The sequence below is a fragment of the Nannochloropsis gaditana genome (assembly GCF_000240725.1).
Source record: "Nannochloropsis gaditana CCMP526 unplaced genomic scaffold scaffold777, whole genome shotgun sequence".
Lineage (NCBI taxonomy): Eukaryota > Eustigmatophyceae > Eustigmatales > Monodopsidaceae > Microchloropsis > Microchloropsis gaditana.
This window is the reverse complement of record NW_005803176.1, coordinates 423-13,296: the sequence shown is the minus strand read 5'-3', so window position 1 is coordinate 13,296 and position 12,874 is coordinate 423. Positions and strand designations below refer to the sequence as shown.

Below are 12,874 nucleotides of genomic sequence, written 5' to 3'. Positions count from 1 at the left end.
CTCCTCCTCCTCCTCCTCCTCCTCCTCCTCCTCCCTCTTTTTCTTCTGCTCCTCGACGGATGCGGTATCAAGGCGCTTTACGTAAGCCCGGCGCCGAAGCTCAAGAAATTCCTATTGGGCGGAAACATCGCAAAGGGTACTTGAGGAGATATCATGAAGGATAATCACTCGTCACAAATCATGGAAGCGGGTTCCTAGAAGAGATGAGGTAATTTGGGAAACTCTCCTACCTCGCGTCTCCTCAGATTGGCTTCTTCCTCTGATAATTTTGTCAGAATTCGCAAGATCTCGCTCTCAAGTTGGAGAAGTAATAAAGCCTTCGAGAAGAAAGGGCGTATACTCGCATATAAATATGAGGACAAGAAAAAAACACGGGGGAATGCTTGATCTACCTGATGCTGCAAGTCTCTGTGCATTTCTTTCTTTTGAGCGATCGACATTTCGTCAACAGCGTCTTCGAAAGTCGTCCTATACCTGATTTGTGTAGAATTGATTTTTTGGGTTGCTAAACGACTTAAAACATAGCCAAAAGTGAGAGAATGTCAGTCGGCCCATGACCATAGTAGCATGGTGCACTGTTCTGCGAATCCTACAGCCTTATCACCTACCTTTCCCGCAGTGACTGGCTCACGTTTCCCATGGCTTACGATGCATACGATCGCGCAGAGCTGGCTTTCCGTGCTGGTTTGGGAATAAATTTGCTTGCCTGAATGGAAGTTAGTGCAATCAGAGTCGCGCCTCGGCGAGAGCGAAATGATGGTCGTCATCGTCTGGGACACCTGGACACAGCTTTTGCTTCACTCACAGCTGGCCTCAACCACTCGCAATAATCTCCCAGGGATGAAGCACAGCCAACACTGGCGCGGGGAAGGGAATCTCTTTGTCGCGCGGCAAGTGGCCGCTGAAGGGATCACAGACGCGGAGGGCTTGGGGGGCCGAAGCAGCGCGCGGCGGAGGGGGAGGTTCTCATCTACACGCGTGACGGGATTATCGTCGGCGTCGCTCGTGCAAGTGGCTGTTGGAGTCATTTTGATTATATCGACTGCGGGAGCCGTCTCCTCTCATCCTCCATGGACAGACTCAAGCCCCTTCCAAATCCTGTCGGAGTGGCTCGACCGCAGCGCTGACTCGGACCTCAAGGGCGCCGGCCCGCCCAATATCGAGCGGGCTTTCAAAGTGAGTGGGCATATTAAATTTATGTGCTTCAATTTTTGGGGGTATTGGTTGAACTTCGAGCTGCAGCATCGAGGCAAAGCTGTCGTACGATGCTGTCGCATCGGCGTGCCATGGTTTGAACGTCTGCCCGGTTGTTTCCTCCTCTCTCGGCCAAGGCTTTTGCGGCACCGGCATCTCGACTCACCTCTTCCTCTTGTTCTTTGTGCTTTCTACTGGACGCTGTCAGGTGGTGGCATCTTCCCAGCAAGCCCTCAAGACCATGGACGGGGCAGCGCACAGCCTCTACGCTTACAGCCACCCTCGGCCCCCGGTCACGGCCTGGAGCCGGCTGGAGTACAGCCGGGCCAGCAAGGCTGAGAAAGAGATGCGGCTCAAGGCATTCCGCAAGGCCAAACTTCTGGAGGAGGCGGTGTATAGCTCGGAACTAGCGGAGCTGTCGGCGGACGGAGTGGGCCGAAGAGAGGCCTTGACGATGGTATCAGAGCTGCAGAGCACTCAGGAGGTGTTGGCGGAGGACTTTCTATCGGTGGAAGGGGGAACGTTCCGCTTCCTTCTGCTTGTGGACCGAGACAGCCGGAGACTGACGCTCTCCGTGGGTGACTCCCTGACATGGGCCCAGAGGCTCGATGTCCTGCGAGCGCCCTCCCTGACGGTGCCCTTGCGTCCGCGAGGCCTCCTGCGCCGATCCATGATGGTGAATCCACGCCTATGGGCGGCGGCAGTTACTGTCATCGAGCGTGTCAAAGCGGTCCTGACCACCGCTCTAAGGGAGACTTGCCCCGGCTACGCGCTTCATGTCGTGGGGTTCTCGCTGGGCGGCAGTGTGGGCGCTCTAGTGGCAGGCGTTTTGGACGGGTCTATTTTTGTGGAGGGCGCTGTGCCCGCGCCACCGACGAGGCGCAGTCACACGCGGCGGGGGCGAGGGGCCCGAGCAGGAGTGGCCGTGCCCGACGAGGGGGAGGCAGAGGGGCAGGACGGGGCCAAGGAGGCCTCGATCTCTCCCGCGCCTTCGCCGGCTCCCACTTCACCGACGTCTTCGTGGCCCCAGGCGCTGCGAGGAGCGACGGGCCTGGTAAGTGAGTGGCGTTCGGGTCCTCCAGGTTCGTCGTCTGTCTCTGATGGCTTGGTCTGTCCTACCACCCCGCCTACTCTCAGGCTCACGACAACGTGACTGCTTTCGTGTTCGCCCCCTCGCCCTGCATTTCCAAAAATATCCGAGGCCTGCGCCGCTTCACGACATCCTTCATACTGGGTGAGTCGGGGCTCACATGATGACCGTACATGAGGCGTCCCTTGCATGCACGCTCCCTCTGCCCTTCTCACGTGCATCCCTTTTGGCGTCGGTTGCTGGTTCTGGACGCTCACGCAGGCGACGATATGATGCCTCGGGCCACGGCCCTTTCCATCAAGCGCCTTGAAAAGCGACTCTTAGACTATGTCTCGGAAGGGGACGCCACAGGCATCTACTTCGACTATGCCAGGTATGAAGGCCGGTAGAATGTGGGAAGTGCGCGATTGTTGGCTTCAAAACAGTACTCTGTTTGGATGGCCATTGTCTTGAAGGGCTTTAAAAACCCTCGCCATCCGCACGTTGATTCGGGTGTAACAGGAGTTGGATGAAGGGCGTCGTGGGAGCAACTCTACAACAGGTAGTGACGCACCAAGTCACCAAAAAGGAAGAAGAAGAGGACGAGGGGGGGATGGAGGCGCTTACATTACCCGGTAGGGTCTACTACATCAAGCCCCGAAAGCTTCACGGCGGTGCGACAATCAAGGAGGTGTGTAACATGCACCAGAGCGATCTGAAGAATCTGGGCCCATGTCCACATTTATTTGTGTCTGCACCTCCACTAAACCTCTTTGACGAAGAAAACATTCTAACAACTACATCAGGTTATGCGAGGTAATCTTCGCGAGGACGTACTATGGCAAATTCACGACATATTTGTCTCGCAAAGCATGCTGAAGCACCATTCACTCGACAAGTACATAACCGTCTTGGCAAGAATACCAGTCTAGAAGTGGAAAGCACACTTTGTACATGAACATGAGAGAAATTTAGAAAAAGAAAGTGAATGGACATATTCGAAAGAAATCTTATTTCTTTTTCGCTCTTGCCGGCAGCATTTCCCCCTCTCGGCTGGGTCCGTATGATGGGAAAGGCCCCCTCGCTTGTCACCGGTTTGGACGGGTTTCGACATGTGCGGTCTCCCCGGATCCAGACCATGGCGAAGTAAGCAAGCACCAAATGTTCAGTCGTATAGCAAAATTGTGCAGCCCAACGACCAATAGATTGAAAAAATTGGTCTGGGTGGAATGTATATCTATGTGACTATTATTCGACTTCCATTGATTACCTTGCAACGCCCGATCCGACCGTCGCTACGCTGTCTGACAACCTCGCAATTCACATTTCCCAAAGCAAAAAAACTGAAGCTTTGTCAAGCCATGAAAATCTTCAGCTCCCTCCTTTTGGCCTCACTGGTCACAACTTGCTCTGCATTCGTGCCGCTCAATCAGGTAAGCGCGTAAGATGCTCAAAAGCATACATTCATTATCTCATCTCTTTTATCACGCCTCTTTTTTTGGAAACATGCTCGAAAAGGTGCTCAATGCGACACCTATTAAAACGCGAGGTCGCTTCGCAGCCTTAAAGATGGTCAGCCGCGCGGAAAAGGAGAACCCGTACATGGAGGAGCTGAAGGCTAATGCACGTAAGATTGGCGGCCGCGGCCGAGGGATACTTGCCAGTGACGAAAGTAATGCGACGACAGGCAAACGTCTGGAGGCTGTCGGAGTCGAGAATACCGAAGAGAACCGCCGAAAGTGGCGCGAACTTCTGTACACTGCCCCAGGTCTGGGCCAGTACATTTCGGGGGCCATCATGTTTGATGAGACGCTTTACCAGAAGACGGCGGAGGGCAAGCCGTTCGTGGACGTCCTCGCCGAGCAGAACATTATTCCTGGCATTAAGGTTGACACAGGCTTGCAAAACATGTTCGGTACGGATGGAGAGACAGCCACACAAGGATTGGACGGTCTCGGAGACCGTTGTAAGGCTTATTACAAGCAGGGGGCCCGTTTCGGTAGGTCCGGGTGGCAGAGGAGGTTGTTCGCCCGAGAATCATGTCGACGAGGATACTGACAAAATTGCTATTTCTGGCCATCAACAGCAAAATGGCGCGCGGTCCTCAAAGTGGACGACCGAGATCTGCCGAGCGAGAAAGCGATCTGGGAAAACGCGCATGCTTTGGCCAGGTATGCTGCCATAGCCCAAGAAAACGGGTTGGTTCCCATCGTGGAGCCGGAGGTCACGCTGGGCCCGGGGGCGTACTCGATCGAGCGGACCGCCTTCATTTCAGAGCGTGTGAACTCCATCGTCATGAACTGGCTCAATCGCTACGATGTCGTGCTCGACGCCATCCTGCTCAAGCCTAATATGATCTTGCCCGGCCTTGACGCACCCATCGCTTCCAAAGAGGAGGTGGCCAAATACACTGTGCAGGTCATGAAACGAAGTATTCCTCCTGCTGTGCCATCGATCCACTTCTTAAGCGGGGGTATGGGTGAGGAAGAGGCGACCCTTAATTTGCAACAGCTCCAAAAAGAATACCCGGATGCTCCTTGGAGCTTGACTTTCTCCTATGGCCGGGCCCTCCAATCGTCCACCCTCAAGACCTGGTCAGGCAAGCAGGAGAACTGGAAGGCCGCACAAGATATCCTCGTCAAGCTCGCACAGGCCAACAGCCAAGCTCAGCTCGGACAATTCGTGGAAGGCACGCACCCGTCTCCGGGCGGCGGGCGCATTCTGCAGGCTTTGCGCCTCGGGGGCGCCGGGAAGTGATGGAAAAAATGCTCCGGTCTTCATCTCCATCTTGAGATTCGTGTTAGGTGGATGTATGCGACTGATGTAAGGAGGATGAGGTGACCACTAGGGGACAGGCCCCCTCACGCAGAAGTAGGCAGGCCGTTGAAGTGGACGTGAGCATCGCACAAAGAAAGAAGTCGCAAAAGCGTCCGAGATGCAAGTAATGCACGGTTTTTTCATCTTCTTCGTATGTCTCGTGCAATAAGGTTTTTGCGATGGAAAATAGGTTCGCCCTTCTCTACATGTCATACGAATATAGTCAAGGGATCTCCCACAGAGAGGAAGCTCGCCTTTTTCGGAGAATCGTGCAGTAGGTTTTGTCCGAAATAAACCTCATTCTTGCCACCAATGTCGATGCCCAGCAAAGCCCCGGTCCTGTTATGGTACGCATGAGAATCTCTGAAACGCCATCCTGGTCGACCGTGGCCGCCTCCACTGGGCGCTTCCCTCAAATTCATCGATATCTCCGCCCTCCCCTGGTCCACTCAAGCCCCTCAATCTCCGCGTACCTGAATGTTTTAAGTGTGTTACCGGGCTCAACCCCCACCTCGGCAGTCTCGATGTCTGTGTTGGGGACCTTGCAACGCGAGCAGGGCTTCACAACGCGGAGACGCAGATCGCCGATTTTGATCTTGCCCCAACCATCTTCGGCAAAAGCGGGAGGGCCACTCACGACGATGCTGTAAAGGGAATACAATCGATGAATTTGTAGCGGTTCATAACATTAGCATGCATCATATGCACGAGTAGTTTGCTCGACCTAAAAGGACGCACTTTGGACGGAATCGTGCCATGGGAAGCGGCGATGCCAGCCGAGAGTTCAAGTCGTCAAGGGAGGCTTGATTTGTCATAAGGAAAGGAAACCCATCGGCAAAACCTGCAACAGGGAGGGGAAGACGGAGGGGAATGACGACACGACGTCTGAAGAGGACGAGCTCTCTGAGACATACCAGTGATGGCGCCGCGCGTCGCAAAAGCAAGGTCAACCTGTCGGCGCTCTTTCTCATCGATGCGTACGAGTCTCAAACCCTCCTACATATAGAATTTATAGAATAGATAGGGCAGGCAGTGTTGAGCGAGGCCGGAGAAAGCTCAAAACGCTTCTAAATTTGCACATTGTTTCACGTACCTCCTCCAAGAATTTAGTCAACCACCCAGCAATGTCATCGCCTTGATCATAGCCTTGACATGTATCCCCCCATACTCGCACGCTCATTCGTTTGCCAGACGTCTTGACAGGAACCACACACGTTGGCATGCCGGGCGCATTCATCTCCAAAGGCTGAAGGATAATGATGTTTTTGGATAAATTTATTAACCCCAACAAAAATGTGGCTGGATAAGCACGAAGGCCGGATGACACGTTTGCCATCTTACCGCAGAGAATGATGAGGGTAGATTTGGCTGGATCAGGGCCATTTTTGGAAGTTGTCGCTGTGACCGGAAAGCCCCTGTCGAAGTCACGACCATCCAGAGGCGGTCCATCACTAGGCCCCTGGCCTCAACCAGGGAGGCTTCTACGTCAATCCCACGGCAAGATTTTACAGGGTAGATATGTAGCGATACAACTCGTCCAGCTTCTTCTCCCTGCTTGTACTGGCATTCAGTAAGAGGTGAAATTGAGCTTGAGGACTAGCACAACAGCCATATTATGTGCCTTAAAGTTTCAGTCACGATAAGTCTTACCTTCCAGACAATCCTTGAATTTCCTTTATAAGCCACATATATAATGCCTCCAGTTGCTGCGGCTAGTAAAGCCCACACGCCTATGTTGTGCTCCATATGAGTTGTAATTCACCCTCAAGGCCTGCTCCTGCCGGTGTTCTGAATGGGGCGGGATGTTGGAAGACGCACAGAGCGTTACGGGGAATAAACAATTTTTATTCTTCTTCGAGTACCGAGTAGAAGTGGAAAAAAGGAAAGCAACCGCGCGTACATTACCCCGCGAAGCCCATCAGTACAGATTAAGGTGCGACAGTCAGGGGTAAATCAGCCCGTCGGGATGGCATCGTCTGGGGCTTACCTTGAAGTTCGCGACGCGTCCGAAGCCGGGGGGGGGAGAGGAACATCGGCGCCGCTTCTCTGTACGGCGGGAATTGCGGATAAAGTTACAGCTTTATGGTAAGAAAAGAATCATGAAGTGTATCTTGTCAGTTTATATCGTTTATTTCTTGTCATGTTACAGTCATGACAGTTACTTGCCGTGCCTGGATCTCTTCAGAGCAAAAAGCGAGCATGAGAAAAAACGCAAAAATAAAGCAAACGACGAAAGCATATGATAATAGTAAACTTGAAAATCTAATAAATTACGCATGCGCATTTCTTCAATCCTTGCATACCTTGCCCCAAGATCATCCTCAAAAGAGCACGCGCACTTTGTCGTCTCCGTGTTACGTTGACCCTGATCGCGATATGCTATGCTATTTAGCTCAAAGCTACTTTAACCTTTTGAAAGAAATTTTATGCCACATAGCACAGAAACTTCCCTACTTATTGCCGTTGTCATCCGACGACAAACTTCGATGACCCCTCTTTATTTCTAGGTGAGCAAGAGATTCCTGCGCCTTCACGTAGCCGTAACATCCATAGCCGCCTTGTCCTTCTTCTTCTTCTTCTTCTTTTGGTTTGTCTTTGAGGATGTCGCTAGAATTGCTTTGATGTCTTCAGGCAATTCTTTGTCAGACACAAAGCCAACAGTGCTGTACGGCAAGCCTGTAACCTTGGCCGTTCCCGATGGCAGGAGCAGAATCGTGGCCTTAAAGTGAACGACAATATCTCCTGGTCTCTCCATCAAAACCTGTGTTTGTGAAGAATGGCGGGCACATTTGAAGGGCGAAAGAAGGAACAAGGCAGCTTCTTTTTCACAGCCCTGACTTTTCCTGATATTACATGTTATGTTCCACGCGCCTACGGCCCTCTTCCAAACTCACCGGGTAAGGATGCAGGAGATCGTGCTTTAAGCACTCTACAACACCCATACGCGCCTGCTTCTCGTCCTCAAGTGCCCGTAGCGTGAAGGGCAGCGTAGGGAATCGATGGTTCATTTCGTTGAAGACATACCTGTCATTGTGCGGGGTGTCAGCTTGTGCAGGCCTCTACATCCAAGCCCAATTCGTTCCATAACACCTTCTTGCACGCGTTCCGTGACGCTTTTTACCTGCTTGCTTTCATTTTCAGTCGGTAGCTGACATCCACGGCCCGTTTGAACACAGTCGTTCGGCTTGTTGCCTCGCGGGGTTTGCCTGCGAAAGAGTGTTCGGAGGGTAGGAGGGGAGGGTGTGAGTGAATGAGAGCCGAAAAGTCAGCTCGAGAATGACGGCCAATCGCAAAAACATAAGCGTCCAGGCAGAGCCAGACAAGGTTAAGTACGTGCAGTAACGCCCAGTCGCTGCACTCCAGGTGGAGGTAGGGCAAGGACCAGGGTGTGTCCAGCGCGCCAGCGAACCCGATTTCAGGGGCCTCCGAGAGAGGCCTCATGCAGGATTACCAAATGCGCGCCAGTGACGGAGACCGTCAAGCGATCTTCGAGGCTAGGGAAGGCTGTAGATACTCATGCGTCTTCGGACGCGGGGCCCGAAAACTGAGCTGCCAGAAGGAGCCTCGCGACAAGGGGTCTCCCGCACAACACAACGCGGCAGAATCTCGTACCCACACGCACCTTCGCCGGAGCTGAAGGCAACGTCCACGGAGTAGATCTCCCCCTGCTCGAAGACGACGTCGTCCACTTTTTGGTCCACATCCTCGCGGAGGATGATTACCTTGTTCCCGTCGATAATGTACCTTGGGTGGGGGGGTAAAGGGGAGGGCGCGTGAGGATGGCGGGGGCGGAAAGACGGCAGTGGCAAAGTCTGAACGAGGAAGTCAAACCGAAACAGTCTCCTCCTCTCTGCCCTTTCAGGCCCTCCTAGAACGCGCACCGCTTCATTTGATGCATCAAGGTTCCCTGCATGGCGTTCACTCCGAAAGCCTCGGCCACCCGGGCCATGGCCTCCGTGACTTGTTTGTTGCTGTTTCCGGGCTTGATAAGTTTGATCGCCACCTCCGACGCCGTCAAGGCTGCGAGGAAGACGTCTGCCACTGGGCCCTTGATGGGCTCCTCGGCGGTTGGTGCGGGTCCTGGACGGCCGTGCATGCATGTGTGTCGGGTAACGAGGGGGTGAGGGTAGAAAAAGGAGACCAAGTAAAGATAGCACAAATCCTCCAGCTCTTCCCATGGTCTTCTTGCGTCCCAACCACGTACCGACGCGAACCGTATGGGCCACAACGGAGACGAAACCGTCGATGTGCACACCCAGGTCGACTTTGACCAGGTCGCCCTCCTTCAAGGGCTCTTGCGCCTCCGATGCAAGCGGAGAGTTGTGGCATACGCACTCGTTGATAGAAACACAGGTTGGGAAAGCGACACCTTTCTCAATGGTACGGCCTTTTACCTTCTTGGTAAAAATCTTCTTACACTTCTCCTCGATCACCTCGTCTCCTGCCTGACTGAGCTCTAAAGGGGTCTTGCCAACCTCTACCTTTGACAGGACAACGTCAAGCGCTACATTAGCAATTTTCGCAGCCTCCTGATACTTGGTGCTGACGTCCGCGTTCGCGAGCGTGTCGTCGGCGTCCTCCTCCTCCTCCCCAAGGGCCTTCTTCACGTTAAGATCATCTCCAGACTCTGAGCTTGACATGGCCTCCTGCTGACAAGGCCCGGCGCTGAGTGTTCAGTCGAAGTCGGCCTATGTGAAGAAGACAGGGCGATAAGAGTGTGAGTGTGGTGATCGGAGACAGCTCACTGCGACATCCCATCACCGGGAAGTTTTCCATATTATTTCGCAACCGTGATCAATACCACCCTCTCAGATGAAGAGCATCGGTCAGACCGCTAGGTCTGCCATATGTTGTGTCCGATGATCGTGCTTTCGTGGCATAATTTGCACTTCTTGGCAGCGGAAACTTTCTACTCGCCAGACAACAAGTACGGAACCCCTCCATGGTGGCGGATAACACGACCGACTGACAACACAACCGACGAGAGGTTCTCCGTTTCCATAAATCTGGCATCATATTTCATCTTGTAAGTTCAGATAAATGCCATCTTGACAAAAAGTGCGCAGGGGTGGAAGTGAAAGGGCCCAAAACGTGGAAGCACCTCCCGCTACACAATGAGGGAAAAGCGCGCCGGGATCAACCATTGCTCGCAGAATTCTGGGTCCGATGGAAGCTTGAGAATGATTTTCCGCTGCAAGTCCCATGAATCAACTGAGAACGAATGAGTTGGAGAACATGTATGTGGTCAGGGGCTGATATCAACAAGTTCCCACGGAAAGAGTGCCACGGTGTGGCGGCGAAAAGCCCATTGCTGCTCCTCAAGCATCCCCCACCTGCACTTCCGTAGGCATGAAGGGCCCTTTAAAATCAAGCACAAACGTATTGGAGACGAGGAGGTTTTTTGCTGCTTGCGGGCCCGCTCAAAAGCCCATGGAAGAGACCCCCGAGTCTTGAGGCGGACGTGCGGCCAGCGGCCCCTGTCTGCCCCTTTCTCGGCGAGTGAAGATACCATCACCCGCCCCCGGCCCGCTAATGAGGCAGCCGCCCGGCAGGGATCTTTGCCGCGTTAGGGACATCCATCATTGTCATTTTGTGGATTGACGTCGTGTACGAGAAGCGGGTTCGTGGGATCGATGGCAAGCCAGCTTCCTGCGGCTGCGTGGTTGCGCTTATCGTCATCAATCTGGGGTTAGGCGGGCGTCACAGCAGCACCCTACCTTTTTGTCAAACCGAGATTCCCAGATACCGTTGCCACGTAATCTTGAAATAGAACATGGCCTAATGTCCAATTTTGCTTCAAAACACCCCTTGTTGACTTTCCCCATCCGAGCAGCAGCACTAGATCGAGGAGCACTTCAACAGGCACCCGGACAGGATGGGCAGCCAGACAGTGGAATCCCCCCGACAGCTGGTGGGTGCAGCCATTCAAGAGTTTTTTGGTGCCCTTCTCATGTTTTTGGTGCTGTGGCCATTTGTGGGTGTTTTGGGGGACACTTGGACTGCCTGGGTGGCTCACTTTTTCTTCGTAATGCTGGTAAGGGCGAAAGGACCTTGTCGGGGAGGAAAATAGAAGGCAGGTTGCGAGATGTCAGGGCACGTCCGTCTTAAGCCTTATTTACTCTCCGAAGAGAAATACCATCCGTTACAGTGCCGTCAATCGGAAGCATGGCATATTGTTGATAAAGCTACAAGGATGTGAAGGAAGGCAATCCCACACCCTTTATTCCTACTCCCTTAGTGCGACATCGTTTCAGGTGGATCCCAAGTCAATCCCAGCGTGTCAGTGGCTATGTTCGTGCATGGAGCCATTTCTTTTCCCGGCGCCATCGTCCGAATCCTTGCACAGCTGGCAGCGGGCGTGGTCGCCTACCCCCTCCTCCAAAAACTCAGCCCCAGCTACGTCGGTGTGGGGGGACCCTGTTTGCAGGACGGCGTCAGCACCACCACTGGGGCCTTGGCAGAGTTCACCTTGACATTTGCCCTCCTGACGTTGATTTATCTCGCCATCACCATCATCGGTGCCCCCGGTCAGGTACGGGTTGGAGATTCCCGAGTCATTGCCAAGATTTTCTACGTAACAAGCTCTCGTCTTTACTCCATGATCAAAACACACAGCGCCCGATTATTGCAGCAGGAATTCGGTGCCTTATCGTCGCAGGCACTCCTTACACTGGCCCTGCTATGAATCCGATGATTGCCTTCGGATGGGCTGTGCAGAGCGACGCCTACAAGGTCAGCGTTCTGTAACTGCCCCTCACATTACCAATTCGGGCCATGCGTTTTTTGAGGCTTATGCGTTCTCTCCTTTCCTTTCAGACATTCGACCACTATCTGGTTTATTGGATCGCGCCGACTGTGGGTGCTGTGTTGGCGACAGTCCTGTTCGCTGTGTTTCAGGCCTCGTTTTTAGACGAAAGAAAGAAAAACAAAGCGGACTAAGTGTGGTGTGAAAAAGAGTGAGAGAATATTGCGGGTTGAACGCGGCGATGGCGAGCCTTTGAGGACTTCGGGATATATCTCGTCACCATCAGAGCCATATTGGCTCAGACCGGCAGCCCAATCGGAGTGCAATAGCTGCAGGTGGCGCCTGAAAATTCGTTATATATAGAGAGCGTGATAAATTTAAATGATGTAAGACGAAAGTCCACCATTGATACGCCAGTATGTTGATTTTTTTTTTACACGTCTGGGGTGAGACTTTCATCTCCGAGAGGGTTGAATCTTATGTGTCGTTACTGATCCGAAAGAAGGCTCCGAAAGGGTAGCAGGTCTTTTTTTCCTTTGTAACATAACGAGACTGTGAAATGGTTGTAGTGCGATGAATTGGGTGAACCAGGTCGAGAGAGCGCAAATGACAACCTAGGGACCAGGGGGCAGGGAATGGACGCGCCATAAAAGGTGCAGTGGTGCATTTTGATGGCAAGGTGCGCAACTTTTTTGCCCTTTCCAGCTTTGCGGCCATTTTACAGAGTTCCACAACGTTGTGGGTAAGAAACCAACGTGACCCCCTTCCTTTATTCACCGTATATTCACCATCAGTCATATACTTTCTGCTTCTAAGTGTCCACAGAATGTCACTTTTAACCGGAATCTCAACTTTGTCCAGCGCCTCGCCTCATCAGCCTCAGCTGAGGCTGGAGAGGCAGCTGGGGGTGTTGAGGCCACTCGCGCGGAGGACGATTACCGCGTTAACAGGTTTAACAAAGATTCCTGAAAACCCACAGCTATGGACAAGCGTAAGACCCATAGGTTGCGGAAGAAGCCCCTCTATGACATGTCGATAGAAGAAAAACA

General features: G+C 53.0%; 4 protein-coding genes across 4 annotated transcripts; 2 read left to right on the top strand and 2 right to left on the bottom strand.

Annotated features, from left to right (window-relative positions):
• Nucleotides 1-840: 840 nt before the first annotated feature.
• On the top strand, nucleotides 841-5,216 carry NGA_0477710 (uncharacterized protein; the record flags this gene model as incomplete). Its single annotated transcript, XM_005853698.1, has 7 exons — nucleotides 841-1,176; nucleotides 1,403-2,248; nucleotides 2,332-2,428; nucleotides 2,546-2,657; nucleotides 2,786-2,954; nucleotides 3,782-4,262; nucleotides 4,350-5,216. The coding sequence occupies 7 exons, from the start codon at nucleotides 841-843 to the stop codon at nucleotides 5,018-5,020; spliced, it is 2,712 nt and encodes a 903-aa protein (XP_005853760.1). The 3' UTR covers nucleotides 5,021-5,216.
• Nucleotides 5,206-6,871, bottom strand: NGA_0477401 (mosc domain protein). Its single transcript, XM_005853696.1, has 7 exons — nucleotides 6,731-6,871; nucleotides 6,422-6,640; nucleotides 6,174-6,326; nucleotides 5,995-6,076; nucleotides 5,819-5,921; nucleotides 5,554-5,724; nucleotides 5,206-5,419 (listed from the first exon to the last, which is right to left on the bottom strand). Exons 1-7 carry the CDS (start codon nucleotides 6,824-6,826, stop codon nucleotides 5,290-5,292), a joined length of 954 nt encoding a protein of 317 aa, XP_005853758.1. The 5' UTR covers nucleotides 6,827-6,871; the 3' UTR covers nucleotides 5,206-5,289.
• Nucleotides 6,872-7,610: 739 nt separating this feature from the next.
• On the bottom strand, nucleotides 7,611-9,772 carry NGA_0540020 (proliferation-associated protein 2g4; the record flags this gene model as incomplete). Its single annotated transcript, XM_005853699.1, has 6 exons — nucleotides 9,285-9,772; nucleotides 8,962-9,160; nucleotides 8,703-8,824; nucleotides 8,202-8,286; nucleotides 7,975-8,104; nucleotides 7,611-7,799 (listed from the first exon to the last, which is right to left on the bottom strand). Exons 1-6 carry the CDS (start codon nucleotides 9,718-9,720, stop codon nucleotides 7,611-7,613), a joined length of 1,161 nt encoding a protein of 386 aa, XP_005853761.1. The 5' UTR covers nucleotides 9,721-9,772.
• Nucleotides 9,773-10,908: 1,136 nt separating this feature from the next.
• NGA_0477601 (aquaporin sip1-2) lies at nucleotides 10,909-12,242 on the top strand. Its single transcript, XM_005853697.1, has 4 exons — nucleotides 10,909-11,114; nucleotides 11,319-11,612; nucleotides 11,696-11,812; nucleotides 11,897-12,242. The coding sequence occupies exons 1-4, from the start codon at nucleotides 10,956-10,958 to the stop codon at nucleotides 12,017-12,019; spliced, it is 693 nt and encodes a 230-aa protein (XP_005853759.1). The 5' UTR covers nucleotides 10,909-10,955; the 3' UTR covers nucleotides 12,020-12,242.
• The last annotated feature ends 632 nt before the right edge of the window (nucleotides 12,243-12,874 follow it).

Coding starts and splice junctions, on each gene's coding strand:
- NGA_0477601 (XM_005853697.1), top strand. CDS start 10,956: ATGGGCAGCCAGACAGTGGAATCCCCCCGACAGCTGGTGGGTGCAGCC. Junction 11,115..11,318: donor ACTTTTTCTTCGTAATGCTG/GTAAGGGCGAAA, acceptor CTACTCCCTTAG/TGCGACATCGTTTCAGGTGG. Junction 11,613..11,695: donor TCATCGGTGCCCCCGGTCAG/GTACGGGTTGGA, acceptor CAAAACACACAG/CGCCCGATTATTGCAGCAGG.
- NGA_0477401 (XM_005853696.1), bottom strand. CDS start 6,826: ATGGAGCACAACATAGGCGTGTGGGCTTTACTAGCCGCAGCAACTGGA. Junction 5,922..5,994: donor GACGCGCGGCGCCATCACTG/GTATGTCTCAGA, acceptor TCCCTGTTGCAG/GTTTTGCCGATGGGTTTCCT. Junction 5,725..5,818: donor ATGGCACGATTCCGTCCAAA/GTGCGTCCTTTT, acceptor TTCCCTTTACAG/CATCGTCGTGAGTGGCCCTC.